We start from the raw sequence: 22662 nt of genomic DNA, 5'->3' as shown, positions 1-22662 counted from the left end.
GTAAAAATGCCCTCTCTGTTCTCTGAATGAAAAGAACATTGCTTCTCCAAGTTGTCCGTAGTTCTACCAGGTTTCAGTGCCAGAAAAAGTTGCGCAAAACATCCACAAATATTTTGTTAATGATTATGAAAAGTGCAGTTTGGTTGAACTTGCTTCTTGTCAGAGTTCAATTCAGAATGTTTCTCTACAGTGTTTAGCTTTTTGGTTTTTTTTTTAATTTCTGTTTTTTCAAGTTTTATGACAACTTTACAAACAATAAACAAACAAACACAAAAAAACAGTCAATAAAAATTTAAATTACAATGATGCCACAAGACTGGTTTATGTAATATATGCTTGTGCAACATCACTAGTAGGTAGTACATAATGTTTGCATAAAAGCTCATATCGTGTTGTAAGATAAAACACATAAGAATGTGAATCAAGAATGTTATTTCCTTACAATCAAAGTGAAAATAAAGACAAGCAGAGAAAGCAAAACAACATCATGCTATGGATTTAAGTCCAAATTATACTGCACTCCCAAAAGTTCCAGTGGCTTCCTCCATTTCTGCAGGAAAATATGAGTCCTTTTATAAATATAGTGTTCTAGTTTTACCAGTATCACAACTTCTGAGATCAGGGATTTCCACATAGCAATGGAAGTGGGGGGGGTCTTCTCCAACCCATTTGACCATTATGGCTTTCCTTGCTTGCATGAAAAGTGACAGAATCACATCCTCATTTTCTTTTAGGAAAGCAGGGACCTTCCCTAGCAGACATAAAAGTGGGTTTACTGGTACCTGTTGACTTATTGCTGTACTCATACTTAAGCATACTGCCTCCAGAACAACCAGTGGTGTGCACAATTGTTGAAAAACATGGGCTAAAGTGCCCTCTTGGGAGCCAAAATGTCTGCTAGTACCCTTTTGAGAGCCAAAACGCATGCTTGTGCCATATTGGGAGCCAAAACGCATGCTAAAGTGCCTCCTTGGGAGTCAAAATGCATGCTAAAGTACCCTCTTGGGAGCCAAAATGCGTGCTAAAGTGCCTACTTGGGAGTCAAAACATGTACTAAAGTGCCCTCTAGGGACCCAAAATGCATGCTAAAGTGCCTTCTTGGGAGTCAAAACGTGCTAAAGTGTCCTCTAGGGAGCCAAAATGCATGCTCAAGTGGACTCTTGGGAGCCAAAATGCGTGCTAAAGTGCCTCCTTGGGAGCCAAAATGTGTGCTAAATTGCCTTCTTGGGAGTCAAAACGTGCTGAATTCCCCCCTGGGAGCCAAAACCCATGCTAAAGTGGGCTCTTGGGACCCAAAATGCGTGCTAAAGTGCCTTCTTGGGACCCAAAATGCGTGCTAAAGTGCCTTCTTGGGACCTAAAATACGTGCTAAAGTGCCTTATTGGGAGCTAAAATGTATGCTAAAGTGCCTTCTTGGGACCCAAAATGCATGCTAAAGTACCCTCTTGGGAGCCAAAACGCGTGCTAAAGTGCCTTCTTGGGAGTCAAAACATGTGCTGAAGTGCCCTTGTGGGAGCCAAAATGCGTGCTAAAGTGCCCTCTTGGGAGCCAAAATGCATGCTAAAGTGCCCTCATGGGAGCCAAAACGCATGCTAAAGTACCCTCTTGGGAGCCAAAATGCATGCTAGTACCCTTTTGGGAGCCAAAATGCATGCTAAAGTGCCCTCTTGGGAGCCAAAACTCATGCTAAAGTGGACTCTTGGGATCCAACATGCATGCTAAAGTGCCTTCTTGGGAGCCAAAACGCATGCTAAAGTGGACTCTTGGGACCCAAAATGTGTGCTAAAGTGCCTTCTTGGGAGCCAAAATGCATGCTAACGTGCCAGTACATGCACTCTTGGGAGAGTAAGTGCCCTCTTGGGACTCAAAATGCGTGCTAAAGTGCCTTCATGGGAGCCAAAACGCGCTAAAGTGTCCTCTTCAGTGGTGAGATGCGCTGTATTTGCCCTTTTTTTTTTTCTTTTCGCCCTTGTCCTTCAAAAAGTCTGTGCACGCCATTGAGAACAACTGAATTTTTTTCACATTTCCACAAACAGTGCAACCTAGTACCTACACTAGATTTACATGTGGGCAGTTTGCTGAAGTTCCTGTTTCATACTGACTACAGTGTTTGCTTTTAAAACCGATTTTCGTTTTTTTTCTTCTTTTTTTTTCTTAGGTTATCTTGTGGGGCCGAACAGAAAAGTGTCTTAAAGAGACAGCTGAAGAGATCTGTCTCTCAGGAACAGAGTGTCATTACTTCATCTGCGACGTGGCCAATCGTGAAGAAGTTTACAAACAAGCCAAGGTGGTTCGAGAAAAGGTACGCAGCGTGATATTTCCACTCGCACAAACGGAGATGTCATGTGCACAGCTGAACATGTGATAAATGGCTTTGTGATGTCTCGTCTGTCTGCCTCTGTATGTACACTGGCTGAGCCGCTCAGTCTCCCATCTGGTAGAAAGATTACACTTCATCTGAAATATCTGAAAAGAGCAGGGAATTGTGCTGACAGCTCTGGTGCGCTGCATAATCACATGAAAGCGGACAAAAACAAACCATATGATCTTTGAAAGTGTTCTCGTTTTTTTCTCTTTCCAATATCAGGTTGGAGATGTAACAATATTGGTGAACAATGCCGCTGTAGTCCACGGGAAAAGTCTGATGGACAGTGATGACGACGCCCTCCTGAAATCTCAACACATCAACACCATGGGACAGTTCTGGGTAAGAACGGCAGAAATAGGTGCAACTACAATATAGAAAAGCTTCCTGTAAAGCTATCTGATTTTCATAAACAGTTACTTTTATGTTAGTCCTTGGTAAATAAACAGAATTTTTCCCCTCACAAATGTTATATATGGAATAACCAGAATGTATGTTTCAAACGTAAGTCATTGTTTTCAAAGAATTGGGTCGATAACACTGGTCAACAACAAATTTATTGTTTAAGTTTTTTGAGCTGATTTAGGATCATTTTGGTGTGCTGAATCCAAAAATCACATTAATTTTGCTCAATCAGGTCAACTTTCTGAACTATGCTACATATTGGCTTTTTAACATTTTTGCTTCCATTTATGGGCATTTTCACATCATACGATACAAAATTCTTTCATATTTCTAACAATAAAAGAGTTCTGAAGATTTTACTTTTGCCAATTTATGATTGTTTGTTTTTTTAATATTACAGGTGAATGAAATGGCTTCGACTAGAAGATCTTGCAAAAATAAGCCTGATGTATTCTGCTGCAGTTTGTAATACTTAATAAATACATCCTGTTAGAAAATGATTTTTTTTTTCTCTTAAAACCTATTTTGGGTGAGAACTATATAAAAAATCAACTGATAAAGTCACAAAAACGTAATCAATTTTGTGAGAAGATAAAATTTTTCAAAATCAAATTAGCAAAAAAACCTGACCTGATTGAGAAAAACAGATGTCATTTTTGGATTTAGCGGTGCAAAAAGGTCCTAATTCAGTTGAAAAAACCTAAACAACTTGCAAAAAAACAGTTTTTTGTAACCCAGTGTAACGGAATACTTCTTGTCTGTCAGCTGTTTAACAAGGAAGGTCAGTTGTTTACTTATGGTGAATTTTTATTAGAGTTAGGGCTGGGCAAGTTAATGCGTTATTAACGCATTCATTAAATAATGTCGACAATTTTTTTATCTCGTATTAATGCCGTTTTATTATAACTCCTATTATTCTGCCCCTGCTTGTGTGTAGGGATGGGAATCGTTAAGAATTTAACGATTCCAATTCCATTATCGATATTGCTTATCGATGCGATTCCTTATCGATTCTCATTGGGTGAAGGAATAAAAGAGTACAAACGGGTGTGTTTGCATTAACTGTCTTTTATATTTCCATGTCTGCACAGAAAATATAACATATACAGGGTGGGGAAGCAAAATTTACAATATTTTGAGACAGGGATTAAAAGACAGTGTATGACCAATTAGTTTATTGAAAGTCAGGAGAATTTATTTGCCACAAGAAAATGTCCATAATAGAAAATGTTTTTATTCTATGTGTCCTCCTTCTTTCTCAATAACTGCCTTCACACGCTTCCTGAAACTTGCGCAAGTGTTCCTCAAATATTCGGGTGACAACTTCTCCCATTCTTCTTTAATAGTATCTTCCAGACTTTCTCGTAATAGTTTTGCTCATAGTCATTCTCTTCTTTCCGTTATAAACAGTCTTTATGGACACTCCAACTATTTTTGAAATCTCCTTTGGTGTGACGAGTGCATTCAGCAAATCACACACTCTTTGACGTTTGCTTTCCTGATTACTCATATGGGCAAAAGTTTCTGAAAAGGTATGGATAATAGTGTTAGGTATGATTATGACATCAGTATATGTTTGATTTCAAAACAATTGACGTAGTGCCTGCTGAGAAAAAACAACTAAATGTTCATTGTAAATTTTGCTTCCCCACCCTGTACAGTATGTACAAATAATAAGAACAGATGACGCCGGGCCCGGTTCGGGGGGTGGGGGGGGTGTACAGTTTTACTAATTCCTCTATTGCCACATTTCTACTACATGGAACCGGTTCGACTCAGCTCAGCTTGTCTCCCGTTGTTGTGCACCTCATTTCCTTTCCCTTCTTACCTTCGGAAACTTGTATTTGAGGAGTTATGACGTTTGTTGCCCACACCGGAATCGGAACCGGTGTTCACTCTGCCGCTACATTCACAAGCACCGCTAAGTAGTGTATCAAACACGTGACATTCCTGTAAATGAATCACATGCTGTGGACAAATGTTTGAACATACTGGAAGGATTCCACCCTGGAAGCTTTGACAGTGTTCCAAGTAAGTGGACCTGGTGTCGTCTTTTTAGACCGTTTCTGCCTCAACACCATGTTGGCTACGTTCTGACCAAAACAATGCGGCGTACGTGTGACATCATCGCGCATGCACAACGAAGGCGGAATCGATAAGCAGAATCGTTAAGCAGGCAGGCAAACAATTCCAAAGAATCGAGCTACTGGGAACCGGTTCTCAAAAAGAACTAGCTCTCGATTCCCATCCCTACTTGTGTGCGTGTAGCGATTAGCTCGGCAGATAGATAACAGGTTTCCCAAGAAAAGCCGGACATGGCAGATCAGTGCCCCCCCCCCCCACCCACCGATCACCACCAAAATTTAATAATTTGTTCCTTGTGCCAGTATCAACATTTCCTGAAATTTTCATCCAAATCCGTCCATAATTTTTTGAGTTAATCTTGCAAACAGACAAACCAACGCCGACAAAACCATAACCTCCTTGGCAAAGGTAAAAAAAAAAAAAAAAAAAGAACAGCAGAAATTAAAGCGCAGGTATCTGGCAGACAAGTGTCGGGTTGGGGGGGGGGGTTTCCTTCGAGCAAATTATCCTTATCACTTTCATATTTTGATTATAGGATGGCAGTATATACAGACGGCACCCGTACCTTGTCAGTCATGACTCCTATTATGGCAGATTAAGTGGGGTATTTCCAAATTGTCTTTCTACCCCTGAAACATCAGAAGGGTTTTAAAAATCTGAGGCATTTTTTATTTTTGAATGGAGATCAAAAGACTATGTCATATGCAGACAGAAATACAATTATCAACTAAATAGAAATGGAAATTTAATCTCACTGTGGGCATATTCTTCACGTCTGCTCTTCCTTTTTAGTCTACTGAATATATTTCTCCTCCTTTTTTTTTCAACCTTTCTTTCCTTGTACCTGGTCTTTATTCTACCTCTCATCACCCATTTATCTTCCTTGGTGCCAGACTACAAAAGCCTTCCTGCCTCGAATGCTGGAGCTGCAGCACGGCCACGTTGTGTGCATAAACTCCATCTTGTCCCAGTCTCCGATCCCCGGGGCCATCGACTACTGCACCTCCAAGGCCTCGTCGCTGGCGTTTATGGAGAGCCTGACACTGGGCCTACTGGACTGTCCCGGTGTTGGCTGCACCACAGTGCTTCCATTCCACACCAATACAGAGATGTTTCAAGGCATGAGAGTCAGGTGAGAAAGCACAGGAAATGCATCGGATCCACTGTGTTTTCTTATAATTACTACCTTTACATCAGGGGGGTCAAACTCATTTTAGTTCAGGGGCCACATTCAGCCCAATATGATATAAAGTGGGCCGGGCTAGTAAAATAATATAAATAATAGGATAAGAACTTTTGAGCGAAAAAAGTAAATTCCGTAATGAAAATGTTTGCATCTACGAATTGTACTTGAACATAACATGAACAAATATGAACAACCTAAAAGTTCGTTAGTAAAATAAGCGCAATGTTAACAATATTACGCCTTAGTTTATAGGGGTGTGTATTGGCAAGAATCTGGCGATATGATACAAATCACAATTCTAGAATCAAGATACGATATATCATGATACTGTTAAAAAGGCAGTTTTTTTTATTGGTTTTGTTGTTGTTTTTTTAAGATTATTTCCTGGAAGAATTGAATTACAGCAGAAATATGCACAAATATTAAACATATTTTTCTTTGATCACAACAGGATCTAATGCTATATCAGAAAATGTTCCTGTGTTCAAACTGAAATTATTTTTTACAGACATTACAGTTTAAAATCCTGGTCAAATGTTCATATTCTATTAGTTCATAACTAACATCATAACGTTATTTTTGTGCGATCCCAACAAAGGAACTAACATCTGCCTCTCACACAGTAAAAAATGCTTTTAGGAAACATCAAGTAACCATTATTTAATAAAACAGTGTTAAATTATATTAAATAAGATAAAAACAATAAAGAAAACCAAAAAACAAAAACAAACCTCCTCCATATCCGCATTTGAATAAATACCTAAAAATATTGATACAGTACTTTTTAATATCGATACAGTATCATGAAATAAAATATCGCGATATATTGCAGAACCGATATTGTCTAACAGCCCTATTAGTTTATCATTTATACATGTGAATCACAACTTAGAGATCCCAGTGGATCTACAAATACACAAAACATTAAATAACAGGGAGATTATTATTAAAATTCCGCATACTTCTCTTAAGACATTTCAGATATTTACATTTTTTATAAAAGGCTAGTCTGTAAATGTACACATTTTTGGTAAATTTCACTTTTTTTTTTACATTAAAACGAGACAAATTTACAGTTTTCAGGATTTATAGGTTATATGATAGTATTTTACTGGTCTGATCCACTTTAGACTGAAATGACCTAAAATGATTTTAAAATCCATGATTGTTAATATCTTAAGTGTAATTTTTGCATTTCACAAATTCATCCCAGGGGCCGGATTGAACCCTTTGGTGGCCCGGATTTGGCCCCCGGGCCACATGTTTGACACCTGTGCTTAACATGGACTGTAATATTCCACTATAATTCTTAACCCTTGTATGTAGGGGTGTAAGAAAATATCGGTTCTGCAATATATCGTGATATTTCATTTAACAATACTGTATCGATATTATAAAGTACTGTATCAATATTTTTAGGTATTTATTCAAATGCAGATATTGTGGAGGTTCACTTTTTTATTCATTAGTATTTAACACTCTTTTATTAATAATGTTAGTTCCTTTGTTGGAATTGCACTAAAATAATGTTCTGATGTTAGTTCTGAACAAATAGAATATGAACGTTTGAACAGGATCTTAAACTGTAATGTCTGTAAAACATCATTTAAGTTTTAACACAGGAACTTTTTGTGATATAGCATTTAGATCCACATACACATCACAAACTTCTCCAAAAAGCCAACAGATTTCAGACGAGGACCTGGGTGCTTCTATGAAACTGGGTACATTTTGGTCCTTTTTTTTCCAGCTTTTTAGACCCAAAAATAAAAGAGAAATATATACATATTTCCCCCCAGGATGTACCTAATGATGACCTCAGATAAATGCAAAAAAATGATACTCTTGCTCTGAGCCATCCCAAAATTAAGGAATTTTTAATAAAATATTGGGGCGAAAAATAGGACCAAAATTGGGACATGAAATACTACCTAGGTGTCAGTGCATTTTATATCTGTAAATGGTCCTATATAGACTATAAATAAAGACACCGTGTTAAATGTGTCGATCCTAGTGGTTTTTCTCACCTAGACATGTGGGTTTTTCATGAATCTCAATCTCATTCCAGGTTTTGTATGTAACCCATTGTGTCCACTTGCATTACATGCAGAACCTGCCCAGTTAAACGCATGTAAATCATGAATGATTTTGCAACACCGGTCATTTTTGTGAAACAGTCTGCCTCGCATAATTAGTTCAATTCCCAAAATATACCTGTGAAAGAATAAAGAGATATTTAAAAAAAAAAAAAATAGTCGCGCATAATTTTTGTGTCCTTTTGACCGTGTTACATGCAGATTTTTGTATTGAATATAATGTAAAATAATATGAAAATGTGTTTTATCTGAAAAATAGTTTCTCTTTCATCTCAGTCAGCATTTATTTTTAAAATAGACCCAAAGTGCTTCCAAACTTGCTTCATAACATTAGTCTACATCTGGTTTGAATTTTTAGCCCCATGTCTTGTTTTTAGGTCCACTTTCATAGAAGCACCCATATAGATGCTCAGCCAAAACAAAGTTCAATTCCTGGTCGTTTACTTTTACTTGAATTTCAATGGGTTTTTGGATATGCACAAATACTGTTAACCTTTTCAAGAAGTGGTTTGAACAGTGAAGGAGGGAGGCTGTATTTGCACACTGCACACATGCATTAAATAAATCCAACATTTTGGCACAAAGAAGCAAAAAGGCACCAGAAGCTCCAGCCACTTGTCTATGTTTAGATATGATAAATATTAGTGTAATGTTTGAGTATTTTTCAGAATATAGGTGAAAATGTGAATATTTTGTGCAAGTAAATGTTATAGTCAGTGCTTAAAGCAGTGGTTTCCTACCTTTTTTGGCTCGTGACCCCATTTTAATATCACGTATTTCTGGCGACCCCAGACATTCAAAACTGAGACATTTTTTTGGCTAAAATGAATTTGTTTTTGATCATGTAATAGTTTGCTATACTAGGTTGCAAATAAACATAAATTTTAGACGATATTTAGTCTATATAATGTATATTATTATGGACGGAGGCAGTAAAGCCAGGTGTAGATTACTGCACAAAGTGAGAATTTGATTTTCCTTGGTCAGTCCAGTTTGGATTTACAAGGCTGACAATTAATACTGAACAAACAAGAACTCAAAATATAAATTACAAAAAAAATGTTTTTTGCAAGTTGTCTAGGTTTTTTCAGCTGAATTAGGACCATTTTGCACCGCTAAATCCAAAATGACATCTGTTTTTCTCAATCAGGTCAGGATTTTTTGCTAAATTGATTTTGAAAAATTTGATCTTCTCACAAAATTGATTACATTTTTGTGACTTTATCAGTTGATTTTTTATATAGTTCTCACCCAAAAAAGGTTTTAAGAGAAAAAAAAATCATTTTCTAACAGGATTCCTGTTAGGTACAATGGTGTATTCACCGCAGATGTAGCAGAATACGTTCGGCTTATTTTTGCAAGATCTTCTAGTCGAAGCCATTTCATTCACCTGTAATATTAAAAAAACACAATCATAAATTAGCAAAAGTAAAATCTTCAGAACTCGTTTATTGCAAGAAATATGAAAGAATTTTGTATCATATGATGTGAAAATGCCCATAAATGGAAGCAAAAATATTAAAAAGCCAATATGTAGCATAGTTCAGAAAGTTGACCTGATTGAGCAAAATGAATGTGATTTTTGGATTCAGCACACCAAAATGATCCTAAATCAGCTCAAAAAACTTAAACAATAAATTTGTTGTTGACTAGTGTTATGAAAGAGCTGCAGCATCTGAAACCGACCACAATGAACATTTGACAGATAAACAGAACCACAGTGCTTCAGTTTCAGCTTCAGTTTGTCATGTCTTTTATGGATTGGGATTGTCCCTCTCAACTCACCTTATGTTTTTTATTAGTAATTTTATTTTTATCAATTACTAGAAATTTCAGACGACCCCATTTGAATTCCAGGCGACCCCACATGGGGTCCCAACCCCAACGTTGAAAAACACTGACTTAAGGAGTTGTAAAATGTTCTGAACTGTTATGGTTGAAACCTGATCACAAATAAATAAATAAATAAGTCAACAAAATTAGTATTACTGCAATTTGAAATAAAAGTTTGACTTCCTTTAGTAGGACCATGCCATAGGTGGATTACTGCATCTGTTAAGTCACATTTTTTGGCATATTTTTGGTAAATAATTGATGTTTGTAAAGTTTAACTCATTAGTATGATGAGTACACACAGTTTTTAGGTGTTCTCAAAGAAGTCAACACTACACTCCATAAGTTTTTCACGCTGTTGGGGAAAAATACTATCCTAATATACCTAATAATACTATACTAACACTGGGTTACAAAAAAATGTTTTTTGCAAGTTGTCTAGGTTTTTTCAACTGAATTAGGAGCATTTTGCACCGCTAAATCCAAAAATGACATCTGTTTTTCTCAATCAGATCAGGGTTTTTTTTGCTAATTTGATTTTGAAAAATTTGATCTTCTCACAAAATATAATATTTAATACCAAAATAAGATTGGTAAGCAAACTTTATGAAACTTGTGACTTGATTCCTGTTAGGTACAATGGTGTATTCACCGCAGATGTAGCAGAATACGTCGGGCTTATTTTTGCAAGATCTTCTAGTCGAAGCCATTTCATTCACCTGTAATATTAAAAAAAAAACATTAATCATAAATTGGCAAAAGTAAAATCTTCAGAACTCGTTTATTGCAAGAAATATGAAAGAATTTTGCATCATATGATGTGAAAATGCCCATAAATGGAAGCAAAAATGTTAAAAAGCCAATATGTAGCATAGTTCAGAAAGTTGACCTGATTGAGCAAAATGAATGTGATTTTTGGATTCAGCACACCAAAATGATCCTAAATCAGCTCAAAAAACTTAAACAATAAATGTGTTGTTGACCAGTGTAATCATTTGCTGCCCGTTGACGTGCTATAGGTGTTGCTTCTGCTATTCTTCTGTTTGTTGGTATAAGACAAATTCATATGGGGCAGTAAATTATAAACAGTATACTGGTTCATCTGATATAATGTTCAGCTCTAAAACACAAAATTTTAAGTAAAAAAATATGACTAAATATAGAAGCTGGGATTTGTAATTGTTTTACATTTATTGTTTTGCATATTATGAATGAGAATGTCCATTAAAGCAAGATCTAAACTTAAAAAAAAAAAAAAAAAAAAAAAAAACCTGATCACATTTATTCTCAATTTATTGCAGATTTCCTCAGCTCTTCCCACCTCTAAAACCAGAGGTAGTCGCCCAGAAGACTGTTGATGCAGTCAGAAGTGACAAGGCCTTTCTCTACCTGCCCTGGACAATGCACGCCCTTGTTATTCTAAAAAGGTAAAAAAAAAAATAAATAAATAAAAAAAAGTCTTTTGAATTTTTTTTTTCTTTTCTTTTCTATTCTTTTCTTTTCTATTTCTTTGCTCATTTATGCAAACATGCTGAACATTTCATAACAGGATTTATATTTTTTTTGCTTTTTCCAGCTTCATGCCACAAATTGCACTTGAAGAAATCCACAAGTTTTCTGGGAGTTATACCTGCATGAACACATTCAAAGGGAGGACATGAAGCCGGATTGCACAGAATCTGAGAGTATAACCTCAAACGCTCTGGGGTGGAATGAAGGGAACATGGACCTTGAGATATCTGGAGGCTTTAGTCCTCTGATAGTGTGAAGAAACTGACTTGGGGGAATTTGCAAGCTGGTTGATCCTGCAGGTACAGTTAATTGATAATGCAGGATAAACTCTGGTCCCATTTGCATGTGCGAGTGTGTGTGTTTGCACATGCATGCCTGTGTGTGAATGTGCATATGTGTATACAGTAGTATGGAGGACTGTACCATTCTCACTTTGAACTGAAGCCATGCTTAGATCTGTACCGGTAGTTATTCTGGGAGTTTTGTTTTTTTTTGTTTGTTTTTATGACACTTGTTTTAGTCTGTTTTTAAACTTCTTTTTGTATTCTTCTTTTAATGTGTCTTTGAATCAGAACCAGATAATAAAATGGAGTTTTAGGGACGTGCGGTGTTTCTTTGTGTGATGAAAATAGAAAAACCGAGCACTTGGGAGGCACACATTGTTATGTGTCTGGGGTTTTGATTCCCATGGCAATGTAATAACACCTTTGATTTATTCCAAGTGTGAGTTCAGTGACTGTGACAGACAATGTTGTCAAAACATAAAACATATGCTCCGGGTAGGGGGTGCATATGTGTTCTTATTTGTTCTCTGCTGTCAGTAGATTGTGCAAGGGGGTAGTGTAATGCTCCATAAATATAATTAAATCAAAACAGGTTTGTCAGGACTTCTTCCTTACACGTGCAGTGGTCTAATCTGCATGCAGTGAACGAGAACATGTGAGAATTTTTTTTATACAAAGCCCAGAAGGGAGAGCGTTTTGTAAGACTATGTCAGTCTGAATCAGTTTCTGCAGTCTTTTCACTGCCTAGTATAACTGTGATTTGTTTTATCAGATTTAGATTTGTTTTTCAATTCAAGTTGGGGGAAAATGTAGTTGTTGTTTTTTTTTTCTTCCCATTACCAGTCTCACAATTATACGTTTGCTGAGAAAAGAACTTAAGAACTAGAAACAGCATGCATGTAATTAGCACACAGTTCTAAAAGCTGAATTTTCCCTTGTTCCGCAGAATTTCCATTACTCACAAAGTTGCCTCATTTAAGCTGATGAGACAGAATCTTGGAATGCATTAATCTGTGTTGCAGTTATGCAGGTGTTTCTAAACAACTTAGTGCTGTTCCCAGTATTTCTATAAATTAAAGGTGCTTGTACTTAATTTGGCGGTTCTGCAAATGTGCTGTGCAGAATCTGTGTGTGTTTGTCACAGTCCTAGACGGTAAAACCTACTGGACAACTGATTCCTGCAACAGTAACTGCATCTACCACACAAAACCAGCAAGCACACACAAGATTAACCTTTTCATGCATGAATTATTAGAACCTTCATGAAGATTTTTTGTCTAGAGTGTTTTTGTTCCTCCTTAGGCATGAAAAAAGCAATGTGATCAAGTTTGGTTTTTTGTTTTTTTTTCATGTAGTTACAAAAATGTCCCCTCCGCTACACTATGCATTTAATTTTTGAAGTAAAGAAACATGTATTTAAAACCCAACTGGGTCAAAACACAGTAATGTCCCATCATAAAGCAAACTTTAATTGATTGCCATTCCAACATTTATTTCAGTGTAAAGTAGCTCCTTGTTTTGGATAATACTGGTCAACAACAAATTTATTGTTTAAGTTTTGTGAGCTGATTTAGGATCATTTTGGTGTGCTGAATCCAAAAATCACATTCATTTTGCTCAATCAGGTCAACTTTCTGAACTATGCTACATATTGGCTTTTTAACATTTTTGCTTACATTTATGGGCATTTTCACATCATAGGATACAAAATTCTTTCATATTTCTTGCAATAAACGAGTTCTGAAGATTTTACTTTTGCCAATTTATGATTAATGTTCTTTTTAATATTACAGGTGAATGAAATGGCTTTGACTAGAAGATCTTGCAAAAATAAGCCTGACGTATTCTGCTACATCTGCGGTGAATACACCATTGTACCTAACAGGAATCCTGTTAGAAAATGATTTTTTTTTCTCTTAAAACCTATTTTGGGTGAGAACTATATAAAAAAAATCAACTGATAAAGTCACAAAACTGTCATCAATTTTGTGAGAAGATCAAATTTTTCAAAATCAAATTAGCAAAAAAACCTGACCTGATTGAGGAAAAACAGATGTCATTTTTGGATTTAGCGGTGCAAAATGGTCCTAATTCAGTTGAAAAAACCTAGACAACTTGCAAAAAACATTTTTTTGTAACCCAGTGTAATCCCTTATGGTCCAACTAAAGCAAAAATTAATTTAAAAGTAAAAATGTGGGTCGTTTAGTAACACTAATCTGTCAGATAGTCTCTAAAATGTCCCGTCAGAGAGATTTCGAGTACCATGTTTTGACCCGATAGCAGAAAGTGATATGAAAACAATGAAATTAAGATATTTTTAATCCTGTTAATCTGATGTTTTCTCACATTTTAACACACAGGTGTCAAACATGCGGCCCGGGGGCCAAAACTGGCCCACCAAAGGTTCCAATCTGGCCCGCAAGATGAATTTACAAAGTGCAAAATGCAAAAATTATCCTGAAGATATGAACAGTCAAGGGCATCAAACTCAAAAATAACAGCATTAAAACCTAGAAATAATGACTCCAAATTTTCTTCTTTGTTTAATGTGAAAAAAAAATATATTATGCCTGTAAATGATGGCAACACCATTTTTTTCTCTTTGATTTATTGCAAAAAACATTAAATTCTGATATCCTTTAACAAGAAAATGTCAATAACCTGAACAAATATGAACAACCTGGAATGTCTAAAGAAAAATAAGTGCAATTTTAACAATATTCTGCCTGTTTTGTCTCTTGGTAGATCTGATCTGTAATGCACATGTAGAAATCGTAAGTTGAGGTATAATATTGATAAAATTGTAATTATTTTTCTTCCGAAATTCCTGTTTTTTCAGGGTTTTCACATCTTTTTTGTTTTGGATAGAAATAGTTTCATCATTTAATGTTATTTTTTGCACTAAAAAATTTGGAGTTGTCATTATTTATGGGTTATTATGCTATAATTTTATTGGTCCGGTCCGCTGGAGATCAAATTGGGCTGAATGTGGCCCCCGAAAGAAAATGAGTTTGACACCCCTGTTTTAACATATTCTAATACTAGTTATTACTCACGTCATGTAGATAATATGCAAAAAAAAAAACCTTTTTGTTAAAAAAACAAACAAAAAAAAAAAAACCTGTTAATGTTTTACTAACAATTAACAATTGATTGACACTAAAACATGTTAGTGCAGATCAGGTTTATCAAGAACAACAAAGTTATACTAATTGTATGAATCACACTGTATGGGATGATGCATAAGTGTCCACTGTGTTGGTTGATATGGAACTAAAACAACAAAATACATGAATATACAAGAGAACAGCTATAGAATAACGGTCCACTGTAGTGACCACTATGCATGAAAGGGTTAAGAACTCATTAGTCAAAACCTAAGATCATAAAAAAAAAAAAAAAATGGGGTTGTTTTGTTTTGATTCTTACTTGAAACCTACTCCAAATACATGGGAACTCCACAGACATGCCAAACTCTGCTCTTCTCCAAAGGGAAAATGTCATGGCTAACACTTGTCTCCTTATGAAGGACATTCTGACCATAAATGAGCCCAGAAGGCGCTTCCAAACTTAACAGACGGCAAAATGAGTGGCTAGGGTTATAGCGTTCCACAAAAAAGACCAATAGCAATGATGAGCAGCAGTAAAATTAATAAGGCCACAGAAGTTTTTTGCCCTTTCAGCATCACAGATGGTAGGAAATGAATGTGAACTTGTTAATCTTTAATGTGTCAGGGTTAAAATCAACCACATTGAGGTTCATCACAATAAAAATGGGGCTGCAGTAAAAGTGAAAATCCCACTATTCTTAATGTTATATGAAGTCTGCGGTACACTGTCTTTAACCTAATAATCATCTTTACGCTTCATATATTCTGAATGCAAACAAGTATGTGTGAAAAAACATTAGATGGAGTATTTTTTTTTAAATGTGAGTGCATTGTTTGGACATCCACAACCAGCACTGTGGTATGTTGTGATATTTATGATCCTCTGTCTCCACTAAAACTTCCAGCAGTCCAAAATTAATGTTGTTTTATAAGGGAAAGCTAGACAGTATAGTAAATGTGCTGACTTTTCTTTAAAACACACAAAAGCACTGGATTATCCACAGACCTAAAACAATCCCTATTTTTTTTTTTTTTTTTTTTTGTCTCTTTGCTTACTAAGACGATCTAATGGTTTCTTCTGAGTCTGTAAGTACTATTTTTACACCAGAGTAAAGAGCAATGTTCAGTGAAAGTGCAGGATTGCATATCTAGACTAATCTAGACCACGTGTTACCTCCTTGCTGTGAGGTTAATCATGAAGCTAATACTCCAGTATGAAGCAGAATATGTGCAGCCTTCCATGTACAAGTACATGCTCACAGTCCTTCAGATCCTTGGTATAAAGTCAGATATATATATATATATATACTTATATACAATTCTGCCTGTTAAGTCAAAAGACAAATGTGATGTAAATAGTATTGGTTTGTAAAAAAAAAATAAAAATAAACAAAAAACACGCATACACAAGTGGGCATATAATCAGTGTTTTTCAACCTTGGGGTTGGGACCCCATGTGGGGTTGCGTGAAATATCTAGTAATTGATTAAAAATTTAAAAAAAACAACTTCCTATTAAAAAATATGTGGGGAGTTGACAGAGACAATCCCAAGCCATAAAAGACATGACAAACTGTGAGTCTGAAACTGAAGCACTGTGGTTCTGTTTATCTGTCAAATGTTCATTGTGGTCGGTTTCAGATGCTGCAGCTCTTTCATAATTCATAGTTTGAGTTCTTGTTTGTTCAGTATTAATTGTCAGCCTTGTAAATCCAAGTTGGACTGACTGTACATATCCTGACCAAGGAAAATCAGATTCTCACTTTGTGCAGTAATCTACACCTGGCTTTTCTGCCTCCGTCCATAATAATGTACATTATGTAGACTAAATGTTGTCTAAAATTAATGTTTATTTGCAACATAGTATAGCAAACTATTACATGATCAAAAACAAATTATTATTTCTTTTTTTTACTTTATTTTTATTGTTTATTTGATGTACATTACAAAACAAGACAAACATAGGGGACATATGGGATACATCGACTATAATAAACCTTATGACTAACAATTGTTTTTAGTAGTGTGATGTTGAAATGAAAATTTTCCATTTCTTCCATTTATCATGACACTGTTCTTCTTCAGTCCTCAGTCTATGGGTTAGAATCTCCATCTGAAATATTCCATTCACAGTTTGTATCCAGTCGTTAGTGGTAGGTGGTTCTAATCTGCACCATTTTTTTTTACAGGCTGCTAATAATATTTTAAACAAATATCTATCATTTTTTCTTACATTATTACCAATAATACATCCAAAATACATCACCAAACATATCTTAACAATTGTTGAATATACATTATCCCAAAATGATGCAAGTTTAGGACATAAGCAAAAGACATGTGCATGATTTACATTGATATCTCCACATTCTCTCCAACAAGGTTGAACTCTGGACATATATTTAGCTGTAACTTTAGAAGTTATGAAAAATCGAATTATATTTTTCCAGCAATGTTCCCTCCATGTTCTTGAAGAAGCGGTTGACTGTTGAGTTCTGCAGATATTGATCCATTCCTCCTCTGAAACACATATTCCTAGTTCTTTTTCAAAAACAAATTAATTTTAGTAAAACCTAGAAGCAATCGGAGAGCGCAGACCTCTGCCAAGGCCGATCAGTGGGCCCCCCCCCCCCATGGGCCCTCCCAACCCCGATCACCACCTAAATGTAATCATTTGTTCCTTGTGCCAGTATCAACATTTCCTGAAATTTTCATCCAAATCCATCCATAACTTTTTGAGTTATCTTGCACACAGACAGAGAGACAAACAAACCAGCGCTGACAAAAACATAACCTTCTTGGTGGAGGTAATAATGTCTCTGTTTTGAATGTTTGGGGTCACCAGAAATTTGTGACGTTAAAATGGGGTCACGAGCCAAAAAAGGTTGGGAACCACTGGCATATACAGGGGTTGGGCAAAATAATGGAAACACCTTAAAAAACCAACAAAATATAATTTAATATGGTGTAGGTCCGCCTTTTGTGGCAATTACAGCCTCAATTCTCTGAGGTATTGATTCATACAACTTGTGAATTGTTTCCAAAGGAATTTTAAGCCATTCTCCAGTTAGAATACCCTCCAACTCTTTTAGAGACGATGGCGGTGGAAATCGACGTCTTACTTGAATCTCTGAAACTGACCATAAATGCTGAATAATGTTGAGGTCTGGGGACTGTGCCGGCCATACGAGATGCTCAATTTCATTAGAATGTTCCTCATGCCATTCTTTAACAATTCTAGCTGTATGGATTGGGGCATTATCATCTTGAGGTGAAGGTGTTTCCATTATTTTGTCCAACCCCTGTACAAAGGACTGCATGTTTGTTGCAATTGGTCAACCCGTGGATATACCATACGAAAGGAGATACAGAGACAGCCCGTATCTGAACACAAGTCAAAGGAAGCACACATAACCGATGGCAAACTAAGTGGAGTGGCTGTAAAAACTGGGATAGTGCCTGCCCTTTGGCTGCCAGACAAGCCTCATAAACATTCATTTGAATCCTAGCGAACCATAAATGCCCTCCCTTACACTCACGATAGGGCCGCACATTGTGATCAGTAGGTGACCTGCTCTGGGTGGGGAGGGGGACACGGAGTAAACCCGAGCCTCCTTTTCGGGGCCTGTTTCTCATTCTCTGAGTGGGCTATTGCGAAAGCGAGGGGAGAAGCAGCACGTTGGGATGGAACTAGGTCGAGGAGACATGTAGTGTATGTATGCTGGAAGAGGAGGACGAAAATGGTTTGAAATCTCATGGGGCAGGTTCAGAGCAAGGTTAGCCAAATACAGAATAAATCAAAAGGGGCTTGGAAAGCTTTTTCCCCTGGAGCTGAAGGCGCTCAGCTCCAGGGTGACTGACCAGGCGCAGGTGGAAGCACAGGACTTTAGGTTTGGTCACATGGGGAGAAATGAGAGCGCAAAGCTGTCTCAGCTGTGACCACATTCCCAGGTGTCAGTGCAGGAGGCTTCAGTTTTATTTATACTGACAGTCAATAGAAACTTTGAGGTAGAAATGTCTGCATATTTCTACTTGTAGCAGTGGCGATTTCTCATAGACTGCAAGAGAAGCCCGGCTTCCCCTAAAATTATGAAAATTAAATGGTTAAATATTTTCGGTTGTGTTGACATTTTATTGACTACAAATGTGTTAGAACACGTTCATCTTAAAGATGAGTTCGTTCAAATCAGCTTTATCCCAAATCAACGGACGCGATGTTGTTCACTTCTCCTCCATTCCCGTTGCGCTGTTTTCTCCTCCATCTCTGCTCAGTGCATTTGTCCGTAGACTGCAGGCGTCTCTGGGCTTCAATGGGACTGAGTGGAACAGTTTTTTCCATTGTGTCAAAACTGGACGGTAATTGGATAAATGCAACGATGTTGGCCCGCCCCCGGACGCCGGGCGTCTCTGGGGGTGAATGGAGCTGTGGGCGGAGCTCGGCCGGGCTGGACACCAGAATCCCACGTGCTGATTGGAGGATCAGTCGAAAGGCTGAATCCCGTTTGATTGACAGCTGTTTTCAGATCTGCTCCTTCACTGACACAGTTCAGTTTAGTACTGTCACACATTCTGCTGTGAAATCGAGACAGAAACCACAACGAAATTACTCGTTCATTTCTTGCACTGTAAATAAAACACACTCATTGTACTTCCTTGTTTCAATTTAACATAATTTCAGCGTTTTCTTGTTTCAGTTACATAATTTAATCATTTCTTGTTTGAGTTGAATATTGTTTTGTAGATAGTTAAATCAATCAAACTGTCGGCTAGGTCGGAGTGAAAGGAGCATCTGTAGTTTAAAAAGGCTGAAGTCTTACACCCACAGCACACTGGGCCAAGGCAATCTAAGCAGAGAGGACACTGGTCCAGTCCCTGGAAAAGACGTCTACTTGGTATGATAAGGTTACTGACCATTTTCTTAAAAAGGAACGGAGGGCCGAATGTATGTTTAAATAACATGACTTTTTTTTTTTTTTTTTTTTTGATGTAAGCCGACAATGAGCTTCCCCTGTCTGAAAGACGAGCAGCCGCCACTGACTTCTAGGGGGGGTGTAATTAGGGATGCACCGATACAGATACGAGTATCAGGTATCGGCTCCGATACTCAGTGTGTGTACTCGTATTTGTACTCATAAAAGTAATCCGATACAAATGCACCGATACCACCTACGGCCGTGTGACATTCCCAGTTCAGTGCAGCAGGTATGAGGAGGAGGAATAATGTGTGTGGAGTGTGAAGAGTGTGGAGATTTTTCAAAATAAATGATGGTGATAAAAGTAACGCTGACTGCAAGTAACGTTACAGACACAGACGGATACGGACGCAGCGTTCTGTCCGTCCTCTGCGGACATTCCATCTGTTTTCCAGGTGCTGGCGGATGCATACTCTGACGGAGAGGGGTACGTAGCGGTGCAGACCGCCACCAGCGGGAGTGAAAACAAAACTTATCGCTCATTTCTCTTTGCTCTACCTGCTGAAGCTAAGCTAACCATCAAAGTTATTGTTAAATGTAAGAAACTTGGCATCTTAAGATACTTATGCATGTACCCTACCTGTGACTCTTTTTACTTAAGTGAGAGAGCGTCTTTAATAGATACATCATTGGCAGACAGATCCTTCAATCCCCTCATCTGATCTCTCAACAGGATTCCCCTTACCTTACCAGAGAAAACGCTGCAATATTAGTATCACATTAGTGTTGCCTCTGTCGTCTCCATCTTTGTTATTACTGACTTTCTTCTTCTTCTTCTCAAAAAACTTTACTCTTCTTCGTGGTATTTGTCCAGTATGGTTAATTCAGAGCGGCGCCCCCTGGTGGATTGATTGACAAACGCTCATTCCGACACATTAAATGTCAGTAGCAGCACTTTGCTCCAGTCAGACTAATGACAACGACAATAAAGCACATTTACAAAAGGAACTAAGAACTGGAATGGAATTATTAAGTACTAGTTTCGGTACTCGATATTGGCAAGTACTCAAATGTAAGTACACGTAATTGTACTGGGTCTGGAAAAAAGTGGTATCGGTGCATCCCTAGTTGTAATTATTCATTGTGGATTTATTGATGACTTAGTGCTCGGGTAGTTGAGATAATGATGAGTTGTCATGTTGTCACGGTTCATTGCAAAAGTGGACCAAATACACACTGAGCAATACTCAGTGGGTATCTGCACAATTTGAGGATTGGTTTTGAAGGCCTATATAAAAACCCAAAAAAGGCCACCATTGTTAGTCCAGTGAACGGCACCATGCCACGTCTATCACGTGAACAACGTCTCCAGGCACTGGGTATGGTGGAGGCCAGTTTGAGCTACAGTCATATAGCCAGGCCTATGTATGGGCTGTTCCCAACCCACAATCACAAACCTAGTTGAACACCACACCACCACAGGCTCTGCTGACCGTAGATCGCGTCCAGGGTGAGAAAGAGCGACAACCAGGCCATACCCGGTGTTGACTGTTGTGACTTTGTGTTTGGCAGGTGCCATTTTCTTTTGTAAAGTTTTTTGTTTTGAAATTATTCATGAAATGACATGAAATGAAATGATTCATATCGGGCGACACGGTGGTGCAGTGGTTAGCACTCGTGCCTCACAGCAAGAAGTTCCTGGGTTCGATTCCAACACCAGTCGACGGGGGGTGGGACCTTTCTATGTGGAGTTTGCATGTTCTCCCCGTGTCTGCGTGGGTTCTCTCCGGGTACTCCGGCTTCCTCCCACCATCCAAAGACATGCACTGATAGGTTAATTGGTTAATCTAAATTGCCCATAGGTGTGAATGTGAGAGTGATTGTTTGTCTCTATATGTTCAGCCCTGCGATGAACTGGCGACTTGTGCAGGGTGTACCCCGCCTTCGCCCCTATATACAGGGTGGGGAAGCAAAATTTACAATATTTTGAGGCAGGGATTGAAAGACAGTGTATGACCAATTAGTTTATTGAAAGTCATGAGAATTTATTTGCCACAAGAAAATTGACATCATAGAAAATGTTTTTATTCTATGTGTCCTCCTTCTTTCTCAATAACTGCCTTCACACGCTTCCTGAAACTTGCGCAAGTGTTCCTCAAATATTCGGGTGACAACTTCTCCCATTCTTCTTTAATAGTATCTTCCAGACTTTCTGGTAATAGTTTTGCTCATAGTCATTCTCTTCTTTCCATTATAAACAGTCTTTATGGACACTCCAACTATTTTTGAAATCTCCTTTGGTGTGACGAGTGCATTCAGCAAATCACACACTCTTTGACGTTTGCTTTCCTGATTACTCATATGGGCAAAAGTTTCTGAAAAGGTATGGATAATAGTGTTAGGTATGATAATGACATCAATATATGTTTGGTTTCAAAACAATTGACGTAGTGTCTGCTGAGAAAAAACAACTAAATGTTCAGTGTAAATTTTGCTTCCCCACCCTGTAGCTGGGATAGGCTCCAAGCGACCCCCGTGACCCTAGTAAGGATAAAGCGGGTTCAGAAAATGAATGAATGAATGAATGATTCATATGAAAAAATTCCAGTTTAGGATTTCATGTCGAAAAATATGATCTCAAAGTTTTCATCGACTGTGAGTGTAAGATTGTAGCGCCGTCTCGAAATGTGAGCATTATTCTTTTTTCTTCTACTGTGGTTAATTTTAAAACACTGTGCACTGAACTGAATAATTAGGTTCAGTACTGAAAACAAACATGCTTGTGCAGTTTTATTAAAAAATATTTATCAGTCATCAGTACCCCTAACACCTTTATTGAATACTCCTACAGTTCCTTCTTCTAAACTTTAAAA

General features: G+C 37.4%; 1 protein-coding gene across 1 annotated transcript in view; it reads left to right on the top strand.

Moving 5' to 3' along the window:
- Window positions 1-12084, top strand: part of dhrs3b (dehydrogenase/reductase (SDR family) member 3b) — a 38563-nt gene extending 26479 nt beyond the window's left edge. The window contains exons 2-6 of the mRNA XM_030135368.1: window positions 2159-2302; window positions 2588-2707; window positions 5749-5987; window positions 11272-11397; window positions 11547-12084. Of these exons, the coding sequence (XP_029991228.1) occupies window positions 2159-2302; window positions 2588-2707; window positions 5749-5987; window positions 11272-11397; window positions 11547-11631 (714 nt within the window). The 3' untranslated portion in view covers window positions 11632-12084. The remainder of the gene's footprint in view (window positions 1-2158; window positions 2303-2587; window positions 2708-5748; window positions 5988-11271; window positions 11398-11546) is intronic.
- Window positions 12085-22662: the final 10578 nt, after the last annotated feature.

The sequence above is a fragment of the Sphaeramia orbicularis genome, chromosome 5 (assembly GCF_902148855.1).
Source record: "Sphaeramia orbicularis chromosome 5, fSphaOr1.1, whole genome shotgun sequence".
NCBI classification, from domain to species: Eukaryota; Metazoa; Chordata; class Actinopteri; order Kurtiformes; family Apogonidae; genus Sphaeramia; species Sphaeramia orbicularis.
This window is presented reverse-complemented; position numbering and strand designations above follow the sequence as displayed.